Source organism: Dermochelys coriacea, chromosome 3 (genome assembly GCF_009764565.3).
Source record: "Dermochelys coriacea isolate rDerCor1 chromosome 3, rDerCor1.pri.v4, whole genome shotgun sequence".
Classification (NCBI taxonomy): domain Eukaryota; kingdom Metazoa; phylum Chordata; order Testudines; family Dermochelyidae; genus Dermochelys; species Dermochelys coriacea.
Window position 1 is genome coordinate 197,775,010 of NC_050070.1, and position 23,777 is coordinate 197,798,786.

Consider the following 23,777-nt stretch of genomic DNA (forward strand, 5'->3'; position numbering starts at 1 on the left):
TGTAAGGACAACATGACCAAGTCTGCAGCCCAGCACCTTTCAAGGGAATTTGTGCACCCAGGGTACCCAGAGTGAGTCCCTGAAGCAGGACTATTTGCAATCATGTCATGTCCTATGTGTCCTAGGGTGCAGGGCAACACTAATCTGTCAGTTTGTGGTTCAAGAGCACTTCAAATGCCATTGCATCTACTAACTGATGATTAGACAATACGGCACTGAAGCACTTGCATAACTTCAACCATGTGAGCAGTTCTGCTATGTTTAAAGTTACTCACATGCTTCAGTGCGTGTAGCATGGGGGCTGGAGAAATGCTGCTACTCTGGATGGAGTTATGTATTACAATTCCTATGGCGCTGTGTTTTAAAAATAATAATATTAAAGATTTATATTGCCAGAGGCGTCAACCAAGTTGGGGCCCCATTGTGCTAGGAACTAAATTGATACATAGTAAATGATAGTCCCCAGGTGTTTACTGTCTAAAGACATGATATAACAAGTGCATAGGCAAACAACTGGGCAGATTGTCAGTGGTCCATATGGCTGTGGGATGTTTCTTTTAGAATGAAATCCAAATTAATATATAAAGTCACTTGGAATAACTGACCAAGAATCAACTTTGCAGTTGACAAATTCCACTCAGTTAATTGCTCATCTAACTTTCAGCAACTTTCATGAAAATCTAGGCTCTGTATCTCTTAGATAAAAAATGTATTTCTCTCTCCCCATCCTCTGGAAACCTAACTACTTGGTGGCTTAGTTGATATGAGTTCATTGTTTGACTTTCAAAATATGCTGTGCAAATATTTGAGTAACAGTACTTCAAAAGGCAGAAAAGGGCAAAATTTAACAACAAAAAAGGTTGTTTTTCCATACTCAACTTTCAAAATCGTTTTCCTTTTTTGTGCATTTTTAACAATATTAAAGTTAGTAAAACAAGACTTTTTTAAAAGATATGATGGTCCAAGTATAAACAAACTCACTTTGTATAAACACATTAAAATGCTTTATATTTACTCCTCAACCATGTAATTGGTCTTTTTTTTTATCGGAAATCTGAAGAATATTCCCATCTTGCATGATAAACTATAATCTAGGGATTCTTCTGAATTCTGTACCATTGTTCTGGAATGTAACCAAGATTTTCAATGGTGAACACAGAATCTGCTTTTCAAACACAAAACACAAAAGGCCAAAAATGCAATTGATGGGATATCAAGTTACTGAAGAACCTTAAATATGCATTTATGCGCCGGCCCCTGTGCATCCCCTGGCTATCCTCGCCACACTCCGGGGCACAGGGCCCTGAGCCTTCTCCGGGAGGGGCAGTGGTGGCTCACACTCCCAGGAGCTGCAGAGCCCGAGCACGGCGAGGGGAAGCCGGGGGGTGAACGGGGGCCGCTGCCCACATGCATCCGCTGCAGGAGCAGCCTGGGCAGGAGAAGTGGGGGGGTGCGGCTGCTCCCCTCTAGAAGCGCTGCCACCTTTGCAGGGCTGCTGCCCCCTCCCCCCCCGCCGGCTCCTCCATGGCTGGGACTCGCCGCCCCTGCAAGCTGATGCTCTGGCTCTCCGGAAGGTGGCTTCTCCCTGCCAAGCCAAGGCACCGCTTTTTGACTCCCCCAACCACTTGGCACCCTAGGCGACCACCTAGTTTGCCTAGTGGTTGCACAAGCCCTGCCTGCAGAACTAGCACCATGAACAGGGCTGCTAGGATTTGCAGGCCCGAGGCCCCGGTAAGAGGGTGAAGGAGCCAGAGGCAGGAGCCAAAGGTGCTGGGGCTGAGGGGAAGTGGCCCAGGTTATTGAGACAGAATGGTGGAGAAAGAAAGGAGGGGCAGTGGGAAGCTGCTGTTTACATGTTCTCTGGGCTGGGACCCAGAGTAGTGGGTAGGCCTGGGTTCCCCATCCCCACTCGCCGCAACAGAAGCGGCCAGGCTATGGACTGCCAAGCCACTGCGAGGAGCGGCTAGACTGCGGAAGGAGTCCCCCAGAAGGGGGGGAACCTGGATTGTGACACAGCCAGAGAGCTGTGCCACGAAGCGGAGGCAGTGAGATTGGAACTGCAGTGAGTCTGCACGTGGAGACGTGGACGGGAGAGCCACTATCACCGGAGGACACACCTGCTGACCAGAGTTAATTCCCAAAATGGCCAGCAGGAGGTGCCAGTGTGGTGAGTGACCCCGTGACACAGAGAGAGGCTCCAGAAACAGGACACTTCACTGCTAAAAACTGCACTGTAGATGTGGAAGTTACTTCTCGGGCATGCAAAGAGCCATGGAGGGTTCATCCACTGGGGGATTCAAGCATGAAGAGCACTCTACTCACCTCAGTCATGTCTCACAGTCTACACTGCTGTTTATACCCATGCTACTGTAAGTGTAGACATAACCTTAGAGTGTGTCACATTGGTGTGCTACAGAATTCTCACTCCCCCAGTGCACATTGCCATACCGTGTAAACAAGCCACTTTTGAAAATAAGACTTAGGTGCTTTGAAATTGTTTACTGCAGGCCCATAGTGGGCCAAATTAAACCCCAATGTAACCCTGTTCAGTGCAGTTATGCCAGGGATGACATTGGCACATTATATTTAATATACCTTGTCATAAAATAAAAAACCAAAACACATGGCTAGTGAGAATCATTCTGTCATAGGGGAAAAGGAGGAGGTAGAGTAGAAAACAATAGAAAGGAAAGAAGGACAAATGTAATATGCAAAAAGAAAAGGAGTACTTGTGGCACCTTAGAGACTAACAAATTTATTAGAGCATAAGCTTTCGTGAGCTACAGCTCACTTCATCGGATGCATTTGGTGGAAAAAACAGAGGAGAGATTTATACACACACACACACAGAACATGAAACAATGGGTTTATCATACACACTGTAAGGAGAGTGATCACTTAAGATAAGCCATCACCCACAGCAGGGGGGGGAAAGGAGGAAAACCTTTCATGGTGACAAGCAAGGTAGGCTAATTCCAGCAGTTAACAAGAATATCAGAGGAACAGTGGGGGGTGGGGTGGGGGGGAGAAATACCATGGGGAAATAGTTTTACTTTGTGTAATGACTCATTCCCATTCCCAGCCTCTATTCAAGCCTAAGTTAATTGTATCCAGTTTGCAAATTAATTCCAATTCAGCAGTCTCTCCTTGGAGTCTGTTTTTGAAGCTTTTTTGTTGAAGGATAGCCACTCTTAGGTCTGTAATTGAGTGACCAGAGAGATTGAAGTGTTCTCCAACTGGTTTTTGAATGTTATAATTCTTGACGTCTGATTTGTGTCCATTCATTCTTTTACATAGAGACTGTCCAGTTTGGCCAATGTACATGGCAGAGGGGCATTGCTGGCACATGATGGCATATATCACATTGGTAGATGCGCAGGTGAACGAGCCTCTGATAGTGTGGCTGATGTGATTAGGCCCTATGATGGTATCCCCTGAATAGATATGTGGACAGAGTTGGCAACGGGCTTTGTTGCAAGGATAGGTTCCTGGGTTAGTGGTTCTGTTGTGTGGTGTGTGGTTGCTGGTGAGTATTTGCTTCAGATTGGGGGGCTGTCTGTAAGCAAGGACTGGTCTATCTCCCAAGATCTGAGAGAGCGATGGCTCGTCCTTCAGGATAGGTTGTAGTCCACACAAGAGATCCACTTCCTGGACACTACGGTGCTAATAAGCGATGGTCACATAAACACCACCCTATATCGGAAACCTACTGACCGCTATTCCTACCTACATGCCTCTAGCTTTCATCCAGATCATACCACTCGATCCATTGTCTACAGCCAAGCGCTACGATATAACCGCATTTGCTCCAACCCCTCAGACAGAGACAAACACCTACAAGATCTCTATCATACATTCCTACAACTACAATACCCACCTGCTGAAGTGAAGAAACAGATTGACAGAGCCAGAAGAGTACCCAGAAGTCACCTACTACAGGACAGGCCCAACAAAGAAAACAACAGAACGCCACTAGCCATCACCTTCAGCCCCCAACTAAAACCTCTCCAACGCATCATCAAGGATCTACAACCTATCCTGAAGGACGAGCCATCGCTCTCTCAGATCTTGGGAGATAGACCAGTCCTTGCTTACAGACAGCCCCCCAATCTGAAGCAAATACTCACCAGCAACCACACACCACACAACAGAACCACTAACCCAGGAACCTATCCTTGCAACAAAGCCCGTTGCCAACTCTGTCCACATATCTATTCAGGGGATACCATCATAGGGCCTAATCACATCAGCCACACTATCAGAGGCTCGTTCACCTGCGCATCTACCAATGTGATATATGCCATCATGTGCCAGCAATGCCCCTCTGCCATGTACATTGGCCAAACTGGACAGTCTCTACGTAAAAGAATGAATGGACACAAATCAGACGTCAAGAATTATAACATTCAAAAACCAGTTGGAGAACACTTCAATCTCTCTGGTCACTCGATCACAGACCTAAGAGTGGCTATACTTCAACAAAAAAGCTTCAAAAACAGACTCCAACGAGAGACTGCTGAATTGGAATTAATTTGCAAACTGGATACAATTAACTTAGGCTTGAATAGAGACTGGGAATGGATGAGTCATTACACAAAGTAAAACTATTTCCCCATGGTATTTCTCCCTCCCACCCCACCCCCCACTGTTCCTCTGATATTCTTGTTAACTGCTGGAATTAGCCTACCTGCTTGTCACCATGGAAGGTTTTCCTCCTTTCCCCCCCCTGCTGTGGGTGATGGCTTATCTTAAGTGATCACTCTCCTTACAGTGTGTATGATAAACCCATTGTTTCATGTTCTCTGTGTGTGTGTATATAAATCTCTCCTCTGTTTTTTCCACCAAATGCATCCGATGAAGTGAGCTGTAGCTCACGAAAGCTTATGCTCTAATAAATTTGTTAGTCTCTAAGGTGCCACAAGTACTCCTTTTCTTTTTGCGAATACAGACTAACACGGCTGCTACTCTGAAATGTAATATGGAAATACTAAAAAGCACTTAAACTTCTGACAAACATTTTTAACAAATTTCTCACATTGGGCATCTTTTATTGATGAGGTGCCTTTTGTAATTACTGCTCTCCATCAAAACTGGGAGCTGAGCAAATGTAATGGTTTTTAATAGTGTATGTAAGAGGCAAAAACATATTTTAAAAGGGTAGCAACCATCTCTTCCTCATATTTGTGTTCTCTCTCCCTTTCTCCAGTAGGCAAAAGCAAGGCCTAATATATTTCCCATGAGCCAACCCTATGACACTATTAATGATAAATATATATTTTTCTTTGGATTCCCTCGGAGATATCTGCCATCCTTCTCTTTCCATTAGAGCAGCAATTGGCAATTGTATTTCCTTTAGGTGACAACTGTCCTCAGAGTATCTGCTACTCAATTACTAGCATAATGGAAAAGTAATCTGTCAATCAATCCAAAAATGACAGAAAGTGGAGCGTGACATTTTGTGTTATTTTAGGCTAGTAAATGTAAATGGTTTTGAGCCACATCAAAAGACAAATAGGAACATCTGTTTCTTTCCCCACAGAATGGCAGGCAGTCAAAAAAACAGGAATACATGAGTTACAGTAGCATAATATGGACAAAATAAGCACATCAGTCTCTAAAGTATAGACTTTTGGCAATATATTTTTGCTTTCCCTTGCCAAACTGGCTACCGATTGATAGGTACTTACTCTCGTCTCATTTGTTTCTTTGATGACAGTAAGGAAATTCCAAAGAGGACACACGCTTTCATTTTATATTGAGAAGTAAGCAGATTAACCAATGAGCAGGAAAAGTAAGAAACAATAACAAACTAAAACGAGAAAATATGAAAATCTGCAAGGGTTTGTCCACTTTGTGCTAGAGAGAGGTATTTAGTATGGAGGGTCATATGCCAGCTGTAATAGCATCCCCAAAATGAAGCAGCTGATACAATAATAAGCAGAAAGTCATGAGAGAGAGAGGGATGAAACAAGAACTCTAAGAAAAACCAGGAGATAATCTCACAACTGGAGCATGAGAGAGATTTTAGCATTTTCCATTTTCTCTGTAATTGCTCTCTGGAGAATGGATTGCTGTACAATTGACTGTTCTAGTTCAAACAGGAATTAATTCAGGAAAGTCCTCTGGTCTGTGTTATGCTGGAGGTCAGACTAGATGATCACAATGGTCCATTCTGACTTCAAAAATCTATGAATCTAAGGGGGGGTCAGAATCTAACCATAAAACATCAGCAAATACTGAAATGTTTTTTTCCTGGGAAATACAGAATATTAAAGAGCCAAAACTGTATCACATTTTTGAGTCAAAGAGCTAAATTCTGGTTAACCAGTGAAACTGGCATTAATTCCACCCTCCAAATAGGGCAATAAATGCCCTGCAAAAGCACATATTTTGGCAGCAAACAGTCTGAGAAATGCTTGTTCTACACAATCTGTTCCTTCTTAGGGCTGGTCTTCACTACAGGGAGATTGATGCTGCTGCAGGGGCTGATTTAGTGGGTATAGTGAAGACCTGCTAAATAAAATGCAGAGTGCTCTCCGGTTGACCCTGGTACTCCAGCTCCCTGAGAAGATTAATGTAAGTTGAACAGAGAGCGCCTTCCATTGACGCAGCTCAGTGAAGTCACCGGGGTAAGTCAACCTAAGCTATGACCTGAATAATGTAGCTGGAGTAGCATAATTTAGGTCGACTTCACCTGATAGTGAAGACAAGCCCTCGGAGTAGAAATAGAGTAGACACCATTGCAATCCTTTGGGAAGTCATTCCAGTGGTTAATCACCATTACTGTTAAGCGGCACATGAAGGGCCATTGCCACAGGGTCATATCTTGCTTGTAATAGTCACATATGTGTCCACGTGGACCACATGTATGAACTCTGGGTCACACCATATGATGCCCCTCTGCAACTCCTGTCATGGAAGCCCTGGACGTGCTCTCTCTCTCTCTCTGGGTTTCCAGCTAGAAATGGTATGGCCATCTTCTAATCAGTGCTCTGGTAGTAACTGGCCCTTGTTTGGTTGGAGATGTATATGCAAGGTAACCCAGGATTTGGTCCATAAGGAAAAACAGGATTATTAACCTTTATATTATTATTTATTTTATTTTCTGTTAAAAAGGTCCACATGGGATAATGAAGGGGAATAAACTCAAGGGTAAATTAAAAACATAGTCCCCCTCCTGCAATCATTTATACCTATGTTTTATTCCCTATTGACGTCAGTGGGACTATTTACATGCAACAAGGTATGCATAAATGTTTGGATCGAAATGAGCACCTCATACAGCATTTCATTTCACAGAATCTCGGTGGCAAAAAGATATCAAAATTACAACAAAAACCACACACCCCCCCATTAAAGCTACAAACGCATTAAAATGAAATCATTAGGGTGGTGGCCTAAGATTACTGAACATTTTCAATCTGCATTTTAATTTCTTTAATTAAATTATCATTTAGGTCCATTTTAATCACCACTGGTGTAAAACCCTATGGGGTAAACTTTAACAGGGGTTAGGAAAGAATTAGCTCCAGTTATTGTTTAATGCAGTTATGAGACTTATTTCCTGCTCACTGTTCTAACAATTTACCTCAGTGCAGAGCCAGAATTTAACACGCTGGTATCAGTTTTCCATGCCTGCTAAGTGCTGGCTAGGAGCACCTTGTTACTTTTTCATTTGCCTGTAGCATTTTAGTCAGCAAATGTAAGGTGCTGTGGGGAAGAAGAAAATAGTGTAGTGCAGGAAGGTTATCTCAAAAGGTAAAAATAGCAATTATAATGTAATGTACTTTATATATTCAAAGCACTAAGCAAACATTAAGGGACTGATTGAAGGCCACTGAAGTCATTGAGAGGTTTCCCACTGACCTCAATAGGCTTTGGATCAGGCCTTGAGTAACTAAGCCTCACAATAGCCTTGTGAGATAACTAAGGGTTAGGTCTGGTAGGATGATTCACTAGACAAGGCAGAAGGTTGATACTCAGGAGATGTGATTTGTGAGGTCTATTCTTAGGTGACCATATTTCCCTATGCTGAATATGGGACACCGGGTAAAATTACTTGTATTCAGGCGAGTTCAATGGCAATCAATCAGAACTATGCAGTACAAACATTCAAATTAAAATCACATTGACTGAGCCCCTGTTAAAAAGAAATACTGCGTAGTTGGATTCTTATTATTTATCTTCAAGGCTTTAGGGCTCACATGGGAAGAGGTGACACACATTCCCTCAACACCTCACATTTTCCTCAGCTGGATGATGGAAATAATAATACAAACCTTTGTCAAAGCACTTAAATTCTAAAATAGTGCTGTGAATGTGTTGTTATTGTCATCTCAATTTCACAAGTGGAGGAACTAAGCAAAAAAAAAAGTTCAAGTGACTCAATCAAGAGCAAACAGCAAAGCAATGGCAGAGTTGGAAATAGAACTCAAGCAATCTTGATTCTGAACACTGCACCCACCTTTTTTAGGTAATGCTGCCTGTGATTGATTGGTTGATGGGTAGGCAGATATAATTCAATTCAAAAACAGTCAGGATTGTTTCTTCAGGATCAGTGGTTTTGCGTTTACTGTATTGATTGATCTATTAATCATGTGTATGTAATACAATGTATTTTGCGATGAAATACTTAATACATTGTTAACAATGTTCTGGTATTAAGCAGAACACAGCGTGTGTGTTTTTTTCTCAGAACCACAGCCAAATAAAGCCTCCAGTAACATATTATGATTGCTCACACACAGCGTATGCAATTATGTGGGTGCAGAGGTGTAACAGGAAGAAGAGAAGGTCAGAAAAAGCAATGTATGAGATTAGATATGTTGTAAACAACATAACCTGCTTAATTAAACAAACAGACACACACATAGAGCCAGACCTCGTTCACTAAATGTACATATTACTAATTTGTTGTGTTAAAATTTCATAAGCAGTGGGGCTAGTGCTGCCACTCTGTACTGCCCTGAGTTTGAATAATCAGAGTGGTTTATTGTTCACATAATGGATAGAAATGTGAAATTATTTCCTTGACAGATGAGTACCCTGGAGGTAACTTGGCATGTCGCTGTATATAATTCTTCTCTGACAACATTACATGAGTCACTTTAGTGACTTAGTACTTTACAACTTATACCATCTCAATAGTGGGAAAATCTACTGAAAGTTCATAGTGAAAACAGCACTCTCAGCTGTTTACCTGATAACAGGTGTATAAAAACCCAAGAAGGTTCTCAGAGAGACATAGGAGGAATGATCAGGCCTAGCAACATAGATTAAAATGGGATGTATTTTCAAAGCTGTATTAGTCTTTACATTGTAACACTGTGGGATGCAGCAATTTAATGAAATACTAGCAGCCACTGAAACACAAAGAATCTTTCAAGAAGTGTTCACTTTAGAAGTAGGAAAAAAAAGACGCTGTCAATACTTTTTGCCAGCCAAATGGAAACAGATCATCTGATTTCCTCAGTGCTGTAATCAGTCAAAACAGATGGCAGACTTCAAAATAAAAATGAAGTAACAAGCCCCCAATCAGAGAAGAAAGGGGTTAACAACATCCCCTTAAACATAACTATTCTACATTAAGGAGAAATGTTTCAAGGTCCCTTCCAGTCCTATGATTCTTTGATTTTCTGCTTTGTATCCCCAAAATAACGTCTTCTATGGTATGTTTTCTTAGTTTAAAATATTCTTTTTAAGGATACATGCAACACACTGCATTTAACATTTTTTAATATATCATGACTGTAGTTCAGGTTTGTCGCTGAACATCATTGTCCTGTGGGGTATGACAGAGAGATACAATTACCACTTTTCTACTCAAAGGGCAAAACAATTATTCTCTATACATTTTCAGGACCCGGAAACTTAGTCAGAAGGGGAATGTGAGACACTAGTTAACATTTTAAGGAGGAGGGAAACTGCCAACTGAGCGTAGAATTGGAAACACATCCTTAAATGTCTTACAGCATTAATGATTACCCATGTCTCTCTACTGGAGAATGGCAAGTACCAATAGTTGCTAGATGAACTTTAAGGCCAAGATTCAGCAAAGCCCTTAAGCCTCCATTACTTCCAGGGACTTAAGCATGTTCTGTTGAATAGGAATGGGATTACTCACATCTTTAAAGTTAAGCATGTGCTTGAGTGTTTTGCTGAGTCAGGGACCAGGAGAGAAAAAATAAATCAGACTTCATCTCTAACCAGATACAGTTCTACCAGATACTAGGAATAAGGCAAATGTGAGTCGTTACTCCCTAACTGAGAGACCACTGACTCTAGATGTGGATGTAATAAATGTTTTCCTGATGGAGATAAAAGTTTTGTCTCTGGAAAAATCTCTTTCTAGAAAAATATGATCTATTTGCCAGATCTCCTGAGCCAAAAGAGCTATCAAAATTAGATGCACTTCAACTCTCAATTTCCTGTACATGCACAGCACAAGAGAACACACAGGTGACGCATACACTTGGCTATGTTTGAATGAGACAAGAACTTCCACCTATCAGTGAGCCTAGGTCCCTGCCCACTTTTGAACAGTATTTCAGACACATGATGTTAGACTTGAAAGCTAAGAGGTCTATAGTCAGATTACCTCATCAGGCAAAAGAACTCTCTTCAACCTCTCTTCAACAGACTCCAACGAGAGACTGCTGAATTGGAATTAATTTGCAAACTGGATACAATTAACTTAGGCTTGAATAGAGACTGGGAATGGATGAGTCATTACACAAAGTAAAACTATTTCCCCATGGTATTTCTCCCCCCCACTGTTCCTCAGATATTCTTGTTAACTGCTGGAAATAGCCTACCTTGCTTGTCACCATGAAAGGTTTTCCTCCTTTCCCCCCCCTGCTGCTGGTGATGGCTTATCTTAAGTGATCACTCTCCTTACAGTGTGTATGATAAACCCATTGTTTCACGTTCTCTGTGTGTGTATATCAATCTCCCCTCTGTTTTTTCCACCAAATGCATCCGATGAAGTGAGCTGTAGCTCACGAAAGCTTATGCTCTAATAAATTTGTTAGTCTCTAAGGTGCCACAAGTACTCCTTTTCTTTTTGCGAATACAGACTAACACGGCTGCTACTCTGAAACTCTTCAACCTAGTGTTTTTTACTACAATTTGTGTACATCTTTACCCTTGTGACTTGGATCATCCATCAAACAGTTTTCCTTGTCAGCCAGGTGTAGAGAAAACAGAAAGAATGTATCCAAGATGCACAATTCCCACAAACAAGCTGCCTCCTTACATGGGGTTTAGGCTTCAAATTATCATCTCTTGATGCTAACAGTCTGCCCATCTATCAAACAGTATCTAATCTTTAGTTTTTGGTAAAGATTATGGAAAAGGCTGCAGCAGGACAACTCTCAGAGCTCCTGTATGCCTTCAAATCCTCTGTGTAATCAGGATTCAGACCTAGGTAAGGCACCAAGATGGCTCTTCTTGCATGGGTTAATTATCTACTCCTGGTAATGGAGAAAGATCAGGTGTCCATGATGATACCATTAGATCTATCAGTTGTCTTTGATATTATGAGATCACGATCATACGGCTAAAGTCCTTGGCAGGAGTGAATGAGGCTGCTCTTCAGTGGTTTGGCTCTGTTTTTGCTTAGAGATTCCCAATGGAACTGATGAGCAACAGCTCTTCCTCCTTGCCATACCAGAAGTATCTATTATTTCGTCCTTATTACTCAGTGTACATAAGTCCAATAGAAGAGCTAGAGAGGAGACACGGGGAAGTTCTTGGTTTTGCTGTGTGGAAAAGAGAGTGATGGGAGTAACGTGTGCAGACTTGTGATACGTATGTTCCATGTACTGTTGTTTTACCTACGTATTTTTATATTGTGTTTTTAATGGAGGCAAAGAGTACCTATCGCTTTGGATAGGCATATCTTTAAGATTTAGTTAATTCCAAATACATAAATAAAGCAAAAAGACTCCCATGTCTTTTGGGGCATTTTGATTTTCATTGTCTTGGCTGCCTACAATGTCACTTTAAAAACATTTATCAAGCCACCAAGATAGGAAATACCACTTTTTGTAGTGGCAAACTTGTTTTTCATACTTCAATTTTTTTTAGACTGCCAATCTCTGAGTGCATTTGAGTGATGGTAAAGTAAAAATTACAACTGGCTGATTTTACCTCTCACTGCAATTGTAAAAAAAAAAAGACATATTTTTATATATATAAAATATAAACAGGACATTTGCAAATGCAATAGGTGAAATACTCTAGGGAGTTCAAGAATAAAGAGTGCCCCGTCTATTTCTGCACTCCCAAATAATGTTCTATACTACACTATAACACATACACAATGTAATAAATGGCTGATAGAAAAATCTGCTATGCAGTTCACACTTGCTTCTCTCTCATTGGTTCAAATACATAAAACAATACTTTTAGTAGCATAAAAAGAGAGACCATTAATACTTTAGAGGTTCAGTATAAAATTACTTTCATTAGCATGCCAAGTGTATATTTTAGCTTACTAGAAAACAAACTCCCTACAAACAGCCATTTATTTGACATTCCTTCATTGCAGAGGGGGTAACGATACAGGAATCAATTTCCCATGACCTTCTGGAGAGATTTTAGATGTACTGAAAAGGTACTACTACATTATCTCAAACCAGTGAAGCAGCTGGGCACAGTGTAGAAAAATATTACTGAGCTCAGTGAATTAATATTACAGGTTGCCATCTGGGGTATGCATTCAGGGTAGAGTCAGTAGGCTGTTAAAAGAGAAAACACTGGCCTGGCTACATATTCCCATCTTTATTTTAAATGGACACTGTTAGTACAGTACAAAATCCTACAGAACTTGAAATTTACAGAGACTCTTCTTGTGGTTTTTATAGTTCATTATTATTATTATTATTGGTGATGCCAGGTTGGGGAAAATAATATTTTCCCTCTAATGAGTGTGAAGTATATAAACAGAGCTATGCATATGCACAATCCTGGATCATGCCACATATTCACAGCTTTGTTCATCTGCAAGGCTTGCCATAAGATCTCTTTTAATTAATTAGAAACAACATTCTAGGTAGTAATTAGATCATTAGTTTATGGCTAAACTCTGTTCTCAGACCAATGTGTGCAAATCCTAGTTACTTAAATTGAAATGGTTCACAGGGTGTCACATTACAATCTGGCCACTTTGCAAGTTTTTAGGAATTCAGTATCGGGGGCCTAAACTATTTGACATCTCTTTTAAACTGAGGCAAAGGTAATTCTACAGAAACCTGATCCAGAGTCTCTCTCTCTCTCTCACTCTGCCCTTCCCCCTCTGTGGATGCTTTAATTACTTTTTTCTATCACAAGGACTCTTGAGTATAAATTTAGACTTTCAGCCCTTATGCATTACAACCTGATTTCCGCCTAAGGAAAAGAGAATTCCATCACCAAATAGATTAAATTTTGCAGCAGTGATTACGTGTTACAGGTCTCAATTCTGCATCAGCAAAATCCACGGAACAGCATCAAATTCAAGTAGTCCAGACATTCTACAGTTCCAGGGTAATATAATCATTCTCCTGCCATGCTATTTACTTCACTCTTTCAATGCATTTATTTGTGTTCCACAAAGTGAACTGTAGGTCATGAAGAAACATTGACAAGAATAGTAAAACTGGAAGGTCTCATCTGGTACAGCACAAAAGCAGTTAAAGGAATATTAACATCTCTCTTTCCAATGAAAGGGAAAAACAGGGGTTTACAACATCCAACTTCTTTTTTATTTTTATGCTAAGTTCTAGTCACTTCCCAAGCAAAAACATACCGTAATATATATTATTGTTTATCCTCATTAGGGAAAATGACATCAAGCTTTAATTCTCTACGATCTTCCCAAGCAGTCAGCCTGTATCCAAATGGATGCATTTATTTTGGCATTGTGAAGGTTCTCTCCTCTAGACATGAAATTGCTACTGCATTTTTAGGTGGCTTCAGTACATTATTATATGAGAAAGAAGGCCAGTTAGGAAAAGATCTCTTGGACCCCTCCACACCTCCAAGGTGATGACATCCATTGGTTTAAGTACTTGCCACTAACAACCATGTCAGGATGTCAGTGACAGCATGTTACTGGTGGTTACTTAAAGTGAAGGATGTTATCTTTCTGGGCTTTATGATTCATCCTTTAGGAGCACTTCTCACAGCACTAAGTCGGAGTGATGAAGATCATGTAGTAATTGGGTTAGGTGGAGAGTGAAACATGTCATCTTGGGAATGTTGGGTCAAAGGGATCCTGTGATAAGAAACTATCATGGAAATAAAGGATTAAGGCTTCCCATATTAATTATCTCACCATAAGGGCACTCAATAACAAGTAAACATTCTTCTGACGAGCACATACCAAAACAACATGAGAATCTGCAATATGAAAATCGATTACATTATAAATCTTTGAATCTTTACGGCAGGAAGGTCTTCAGTGGGAAAGCTCTGTAAATGAGATGTCAGTCCGCCTAAAATTATTGCATTTTGATCCAATGTTAGAATGGCATCACTTCAGTACCATAGACTGTGGTACCTCTGCACACATGGACTAACTTCCCCCTATAGGCTACAGTTCAGGAACACAATCCTGCTCAAGAAAGCACAGAAGCGTTTAACTCTAAGCATATGCTTAACTGCTTCCCTGAATAGGGATGGACTTAAGCACTTACATAAGGGCTTTTCTGAACTGGGGCTTTATCTGCATGATTAATGTGTAAATATATATATACTAAATTCTCTTCCAAAAAGGAAAAGGAAATATTTTGGTAGATAGTGCACTTATCTGAACAGTTAACCAAACAGAACTGCGATGGGGTATACAAACCCCACACTGGGACGGAAGGGATTAAAGGACAGTACTGGATCCAGATAGCCCCACCCCTCCAACCCTGGAGAGCATGCTCCAATTGGAGACAGGGTTGAAAAGGAAGCAACACAGTTCAGAAGGCTGGAGAGGAGTACAGACCTACCCGGAAGGCTCTTGCCAAATGGGGCTAGAGACGCCTCCCTGAAGTACCACGACTGTAAGCTGAGCCTGGCTGGGACTGATGGACTGATTTCCTTTTCCTCCTCCCCCACCCCCGCCCCCATCTGGGACCAGAAGCAAAGAGAAGCCATGGTAGGAAGTGAGCCAGGGATGGTAACTCAGTGGGAACCCCACTCCCCAGAGGTCTAACACTGCCAACTTTCCTAGGGACCAGGATCAGAGTGGAGTGGGCAGGCCTGGGATCCCCTACCACTGCCCCATGACTGAGTGCATGCTAACCACTAGGCTTCGCAGCCCATTGAGGCCCCTATTACAAGGACAATGTATATTACTTTTGGCATCATCAGTTACACAATGTCAGAGCATATCACAAGTATAGACAACCACAATTTCCCATATTACAGGAACAGTAACAAGTAGAGTATTAGGTGAAAACAGCATTTTTAATTTTTAATCTACATTGACATAAAACTCACCTGTATTAGAACTGCATTCCCGTGACCTAGAGCCAAAATTATATTAGCAAGGAAAAAAAACACACATGCATAGCCCATATAGACAGTAGGGATATTTTAAAATGAAAGTACTGTATACTGCATAATTTAAAAACGAAGATCAATGAATAAGAACTTTAGTACCACCTACCCTCATCATCATCCTTTAGGTTCTCAGATTTCTTTGCTTTGCACTTCCTGGAAGATGGTGACTGGCCTTTTTGTTCCCATCCCTCTGCAAGCACAAAATATATTATTTTTGAGTAATATTATTTTATTAAATAGTAACAGGCAGGCTATTTTAGCAATTATTTTAGCTCCTTTCAACGCAGAATGCCCACCCTTGCATTTTGAAGGTTCAGCATTGTTTCATGTGCTGTATTGGGGCCATCATAGGTGTGTTTGGGTTCAAACGGAACTTTAGCTGATGCTGGTAGCTCAGCCTCCAATAAAGCTCATATTTAAATGATTCCTGCCTTCGCACTCTCCCGCTCTTCAGATTTATAACATTTAATAATATTTTAATTTGTAGTTGTTTCTAAACAACATGCATCATATGACTATGGACTAGTGGAGGAATATGTTCAAGGAGACTGATTTCTGTTAGCGGCCCAATTTTGCATTCATTGCCAAAATCCACTAACAAAGGAAACTGACCTAAAAATTGGCAGTATGGATGTGAGGCAGAGGTAAAAGCTTGATATCGAGTTTGAAGTTAATTGAGACAGGGTTCCTTCAAATAAGATTGTTTAGAGTTGAAGAAGTCTTCCAATTTTTTTCTTCCCACTTTTCCATAATACAACAGCAAGAAGGGAAGAGATTAAATTTGGTTTGCTGGACTCACTTATAGTAGTTGAGAGCTAGCGTGCAGAGGACTTAAAATTAGTTGATTAAGCTTCAAAAATTATAAAGACTTGATATAACAACAGCTTAGGGTATGTCTAGCACTGGAATAAAAGACACGTGGCATGGCTGTGACTGGCCTGGGTCAGCTGTCTTGGGCTTGGAGCACGCACTTGGGCTCGCAGGGCTGTAAAATTGTGTGTAGATGTTCACGCTCCAGCTGAATCCCGAATGTCTGCACAGCAATGTTATAGCCCCACAAGTCTGAGCCCTGCAAGCCAGAATTAGCTGAGCTGGGCCATCCACACGTGTTTAATTGCTGTGTAGACATATCCAGAATGGCTTGTCATGTCTGATGACCTTAATATATTGCACCAAATGACTGCTGAAGACCGGGTCAGACTTTTAAGAGTACTCAGCACCCATAAATGGTGCTGGATTGTCTTAAGAGTTCAGCTCCCATTTATGCACTTAAATGAAATGACTAGATTTTCAAAAAGGGCTCAGCGCTCAGCAGCTCATGTTGTTCTCTAGAGGTGCTGAGCCCTTATGGAAATCTGGCCGTTTCATTTAGGTGCCTAACAGGAGCTGTTGAGTGCTGATTTCTATTGAAACTCTGGCCCCTACGCTGTTGCTTTTTTTTTTTAAAGGAAGTTTGAGTTCTTTTCCTTGCAGAGATAGACACAAAAGTGTAAACTGATTGTTAGTGAGGCTTGTCAATAGAAAAAAGGAGACTTTTTAGAAACTAATAATACACATGCACTCTCAGCCTAATTTCTCCTTACCACTAGTATAGCTCTATGTGAATAAATGCACCATGCCTCTCCCATCTCACTGTACTAACTTATCAGATGGGGGGTCCTATCTTTGGAAGCAGTGACTCTGAAAAAGATTTGAGGGGCATGGAGGATGATCAGCTGAACATGAGCTCCCAGGGAGGTGCTGTGGTCAAAAGGGCTGATGAGATTCTGGGATGCATAAACAAGGGAACCTTGAATAGGAGTAGAGAGGTTATTTTACCTCTATATTTGGCACTGATGCAACCACTGCTGGAATATTGTGTCCAGTTCTGGTGCCCACAATTTAAGGATGTTGATAAACTGGAGAGAGTTCAGAGCCTGCTCGTGATAGACTCTAGAAGCTCAATCTATTTAGCCACATGCAGCATGGGAGTAAGAGAACAAACCTCCAAACTGCAAGCAGCTAGGTTGCACGGAAAAGCTTGCACTTCTCTACACATTAGTCAGGATTTGTGATTTGCTACCCCTGAGTAGTAGCCAGGATTTGGCTGGGTGTTTACAGTCCCACTTGGCCCTCACCAAGCCCTTGGCCAGGGGAAGGGAGAAACCTCTCCACCTGCTCAGCTGGGACATTGTTCTTTCTGCAACATACCATACTTAAATGAAGCAATAAGACTCACCAAATTCTGAGTCAGACTGTAATTTACAGGCATTAGAAGCCCATAGTACTTGGAAACATTCTAAAATGAAGACCTGTATTAAATACAATTTTAGGGAATTAACACTAATAGTTAATTCAACAAAACCTCAAATTGGTGATTGTTTCTATATCTTCCCATTATAGGGGACTCTTGTATTCATCAATTTACTGCAATATGAAAACACCCCCAGATTTGCTTGGTCTCAGGAACTGGACTTTTCCTTTCTAAAGGTTAACCACTTGACAGAAGACTGTGTTACATGCCAGGAGATGTGATCAACTACATTGGAAATTTTAATACTAGATTTTGAAAAGAAGATATGAAATTAAGATCCTTGGAGTGCTAAAATCAACTTCTTTCTTCCCTGGCTGGTGGACATGCAAACTCAACCACAGGGAATAAATATCAGGGATTAAAACAACTCAGCTATTCAACATAGAGTCAGTCAGAAGCAATGGCCATGTTCAACACATGTTGTTAGTACGAAGGATAAAAGCTGTCAGACTTTAAAGATTGATTGCTGCCCCCTCTGCCATTCTTTAAAAGAAATTGAGTATTTATAATGAACTATATTGATGCAGGGCCTGTCTGGCTCTAATGCCCCCATATGATAGCTGCTGTTTTCCCTTTTTGGCTTGGCAATGCTTCACTCTAGGAGACCAAATCAATATGAATATTTCAAACACCATTCTCCCCTCTGAAGATGAAGTTATCATCTAATCGATCTGTAAGGCTTCCTCTAGTCTCAAAAATCAAATGTCAATCAAGTTTTAGTGTTAAGTATCCATGTATAACATGGCTTGGTCTTCCTAGAGTCTCTGAATACATCAGAAAATATATCTAATGTCTTAATTGACTGCACTAAGATGGGCGTGGGGGGATGACGGCGCTTGCATTGGGAGAAGTTAGAACAGTTACTATTGCCAACAGAACAGTGTTTCTCCATTACTGAAAGAATCTTAAAATGCTCACAAAAAGAAAGTGGAGGAACCATCTCAGGAGAATGCGATTTCAAACACAATTTCATTGCTTTCTAGCAGACGAGTAGATTTTCCCTCACTCCAAAGACAGAAAGGGATTTTTATAAGCTTCAAAAATGTGTATTTGTGTATGGCCAAGAAATAAATCTTAATCCTTTCAGTTCTGCAGAGGCATACACATATCATGAACAGAGCTAGTCAAGAATGGCAAAAAACAGTGCTTACAACCATTTATTCAAGTTTTGAATGGCTGTTTAATTTAACCACTTTTGTACCCTTTATTATTTGTGAGCATTTATGCAAAATGGTATTTACTCACAATAATATTTGGGGAATGGCTATTCTCCATGGGTCAAACCCATAAGGCCAATGTGCCACATAAAGGAGGCCATTCCCAGCTCCCAAAACATTCATAAATCTTGCTCAGTGACAAGTGCCTGACATTTTCCTCTCAGTTAGAGAAAAAGCTCCCCTCTAAGATGAAGTGCCCTGACATACGCATACATATATATCAGAATGTGCAATCTGGTAGTTGATGTTCATGTGGGCTAGTTTACAGAAAGGTTTCATAGCTAGTGTGTGTGTGGCATATTGGCTCTATCATCTTGGGTAGGGAAGGTTTCTGATGCTGGGTGGGACTAGGCAGGTTGCACCCTTGGTGGAGAGATGTGGTAATTGGTAGGACACTTACTTTGGGTATGTAACAGAAAGGTTGACAGGAAACATGACAGGCAAGGGGCTTATCACTGGGATAAAATCCAATTGCTTTGGTAGCTAGAGAAGGGGTGTGCTTAGGTTGGGTAGATTTTCACAGCTGAAGGAGAGCAGGACACTTATAATTAGTGACAGGTCTAAAGAGGTTTTGGAAATTGAACAATGGGGGAGGCTTGTTTGTGTATTTTTGATCCCTCCTTAATACTAAGGAAATTAACTTTGGCTATGGGGAACAAACCTTACAGTGCTGGAATATGTATTTACAAAACTATGCTTCCCATTATAACACATGGCTGCATAATTTGCATATGCCATCATTGAACATAACTGTGGTAGCATAAGAGGTATTTTTGCCTTCCTATATGTCTGAAAACGTAAGTGTACAAAAGCCAGGTAATCCAAAAGTGAAGATTTACAATAAAGTTTCATTAATGTGGTATAAAATGATCAGCTTTATGGCACTGCAGTATTAAATCACGTAAATTAAAGATGGACAAAATCTATCTGATCATTTAGTCTTTCCCTCTGCCACTGCAAGATATAATTCTCAGATAAAGGACATATCAGATACTGAACTACAAAAATCTGTAGCTGCCCTTTTGACTCAGCCATTCTAACAGCAGACTGTATGAAATATGATAACATCAGAGCACTTTGAGTTGAACATAACAGTATACTAAGAGCTATTACAAGAGACTGCATCCTGAAAAATAAACCAATCATCTAAAAAATACTAATTAAATGCCATTAGAGGACTGGTTTTGAGTGTTTCCTTTAAGAATAGGTTATTTTTAAAATAAAAATATTGTTTCCTAACATACTGGAGATACTATTGTCCAGTGTCATAACTCACAGTAATGCTCATCAGTGCCAGTTACACTTAATATAGTGTTATCAGCAGGTATCACTGGAGATCATCTGAGACACATGCAATTAAAACATCCCCCTGTTTACTTAAAAAAAAATATGAAGAACAGCGTTTCTAAATGTAATAAGATATGCACACTCCTGAGTGGTGGAGACATAAGACAGAGAATACACTCTCAGCATGTTCATCTCCCCATAAACTACACATTTGGCCATCTGCTATTCCTTACTTATGGCTGAGTCCTGCAGCTGCTCCAAAGGCCTGATCTGGTGTCCATTGAAGTCAGTGAACATATTCCCACCGACTTCAGCTGACACTAGATCAGGCCCTAAGTGAGGATCTGAATTTTTTCTACCAGCTTTAGCAACTGTGTTTAATTAGAATTGAGTCTCCATATGAGATCGCCTGCTATTGAACACTCCAGAAATCCCAGAAATTTTTAAGGCTGAAACATTAGAGAAACAACCCAAAGATGAGCTTTTGAGTACAGATTAGATCTGAATGGCTCAGCAGTTCGGGATCATCAATATTGGCTTCAGCTACTGATTCTGTCTGCAGGAGTCATGACCTCATGAAGTCAAGTGGAATGAAAAATGATTATTCATTAACGACTGAAAGTGGCAAATAGCAGTTGCAACCTTATTTAAACACAAATTAATCAACTTTCCCCACAAAGCATTTAAGAGCAGACACTCTTCAGCCTGGTGACTAAATTACCATAAACAGAGCTCTCCCCTTAACGCAAAAGTCATCTGTTTATGACATTTATGCAAATGTCTCTTACTAATATTAAGTTCTTACATTAATGGGTCAAAATGGCATCGCTCTGTACTGCTAAAGGATATATGAAGGATACTAAACTTTGGCCACACAAGTATTAATGGCACCTTCAACATCTAATTCTCAAAATATAACTCAGTGATAGGGCACGAAGCAACATAAGGTACTGAATATATGGTACCCCATCGCCACCCTGTGCTTGAAATCCACACAGGAGCAGATATGCCACAAAATGTACCACTCAAATGACCTAAATCTGTGGTGATTTGCAGTGTAACCACGTGGTAACTTCATTTAATTTAATGGGGTTACAAAGGAAGTAAGACAAAAGAACTGATACTAAGTCTTATTCTTGCTATAAAGTGGAAACTTTATTTTACATTTCTACTATTAAATACTTTTAAAATTCAACTTAATTTATATATGAAAGAATCCAAATTTTTTTTAAACAATATAGCTAATAAAAATACATATGTATTGGTTCCAATAAAAAGTGAAATTGAAGATATCACAGTTTTTTGGAAAGGTTAGAATAGAAAATAATCATGGTATCAAAAATACAACAGTACGATACCTGTCAGCAAGTGCTGAATTTTTAATGGCCACTGTGTGCTTTTGCATGTGTATATTTTGTACATCCAACACAATACCATACATATTAGTATTTATAAAAGCTCCATCAAATGCAGTAGGCAGAGAACAATAATTATTCATACATGTAATAAACTCAGTTACCATAAATGTCCTGCCAACTCAGAAGTATCACACACACACACACACACACACACACACAGAGAATCAGTGACTGCAAATGTGCAAATGCAAGTCCCCACGGGTTGCTCTGCATTCACAACTTAGTAAAATAACTAAACTGTGGAACCATAATTATTTCCCATTCATGTTCAAACTAGTTGTTAATAAGAAAGATAATTACAAACCAGTGGCTACAATGGATGATGACTACAGTACCTAGTAAGAAGGTTCACCATGGTCATGTGACTAATTTTAAGATGTTTCTCAAACTGTTTTTTAATGTGAAGAAGTATGTTTTTGACAAACATTTTCACACACCTGTATCCTCACTTATCTCTGTCTCCTCTTCATTATCATCATCTGTCAAAAAAATGAAATAAAATGATTACGAAAAAAAGAGAAGCATTTGAAAATAATGTTGCATGCTTCAAATTGCTTTTATTTTCGTTTGTTTCCTGCTGTCCAAAGTTTTACATTTAGATTTAGAAAAAATACTAGTATGGTAGATTACTGATATCTAGATATCAAAATTCAGGGAGGAAAAATTCTGCCTTGACTTACACACAGTGAAACCACATTGTAATCTATTTCATTGTTTTTCATTTCTAAGGGTGAAATTAATCTAATTTTACTTGTCAAGCTCAGGATTCTTTGGTTTTCTTGAAACAGCTGGTAACATTAACACTAAAGTTGGTTGGAAGTTTTGTTTTTTGGAGGAAGATATATGTGAGAGTGAAAAAAAATGTTTGCCTCAATTTTCCAGAGAAAATGTAGACTTTAAATCTCAAAACTGAACGTTTTGGGGTTTCAGCCAAAAAGTGTTTCATTTTCAGCTGAAAACGTTTCAATTTAAAATTTAAAATTCCCAAGATGGTTACTGAAACGTCTCAGAAAAATGCTTAGAAAACACCCAGTAAAGCAAGAGTTACTTAGCCACTAATTTCCCAATAACATGTTCTTTCCCATGAGAGCATTTGTAGTAAAATCAATGTAAGAATAATTGAATCTGGAAGGGAACTCAAGAGGTCATCTAGTCCATCCCCATTTGCTGAGGGGGGATTAAGCACACCTAGATCATCCCTGATAATGTTTCTTTAACCTATTCTTAAACACTTTCAATGAAAGAGATTCCACAACCTCCCTAGGCTACCTGAATAGATCAAATTAATCTCAGCCGCCACAATAAATCAGCATGATGCAATTATATCTTAAAATACCTAGCACCAGTAGAGCTTCTGTGGAAATTCTTACTTATGGTACAGTAAGTGGCTTGGAATAGGAAATTCCCAAAGCACTAGAATATAGTGTAAACTGGTAATATTTGACACACAGGCAAGGAATATGACCTTATTAAAAAGTAGTGAAGTCTTAATGCAATACAAATATGAAATGGAGAATACTGCTTTTGTGAACTAACGGGGCATCTTTCTAAGGAAAGGACAGGGTTATTGCTCCAATGGAGCAAAAAGGAGGATACATTTTATCCATCCAAAGGAGGATGCATGTCCCAGAATCTCATATATCTTAACATCTAAAATCTCAGCAAACTAGTTATAACATGAACATTATTGTTTATTCTGTCCAGCATGGTTTTAACTGATCAAATCAAAAAGTTTAAATATATAAATAGAGACAGGCTTAAATCTAAACCCTGGAGCCAACCCCCCACTGAACTTTGGAGAAGTCCAGGAGTAAAATTTTCAAAAGCACCCAGGTGATTTAGGAACCTAGTTTACATTTTCAAAGGTGACTTGGGCACTTCAAAGCCTAAGTCTCACTGAAAGTCAACAAGGTCCCTAAGTGCTGAAGTCACTTTTGAAAATGGGACCTGGACTCCTAAGTCACTTTTGGAAATTTTACCCCAGCTCCATATCTGACTGACATTTTTGACTCAGACCCCTCTTCTCTG

The 23,777-nt window shown here is 40.0% G+C and overlaps 1 protein-coding gene across 4 annotated transcripts in view; it reads right to left on the reverse strand.

Annotated features, from left to right (window-relative positions):
- MACROD2 (mono-ADP ribosylhydrolase 2) overlaps nt 1-23,777 on the reverse strand; it is a 1,347,099-nt gene that overhangs the window by 80,230 nt on the left and 1,243,092 nt on the right. For 3 of the 4 annotated variants that reach the window (XM_038394327.2, XM_043512065.1, XM_038394325.2), the window contains exons 10-11: nt 22,187-22,228; nt 15,641-15,724 (exon numbers count right to left, since the gene is read on the reverse strand). In XM_038394327.2, coding sequence (XP_038250255.1) covers nt 15,641-15,724; nt 22,187-22,228 — 126 coding nt within the window. The remainder of the gene's footprint in view (nt 1-15,640; nt 15,725-22,186; nt 22,229-23,777) is intronic. The other variant, XM_043512066.1, reaches the window with a different exon arrangement.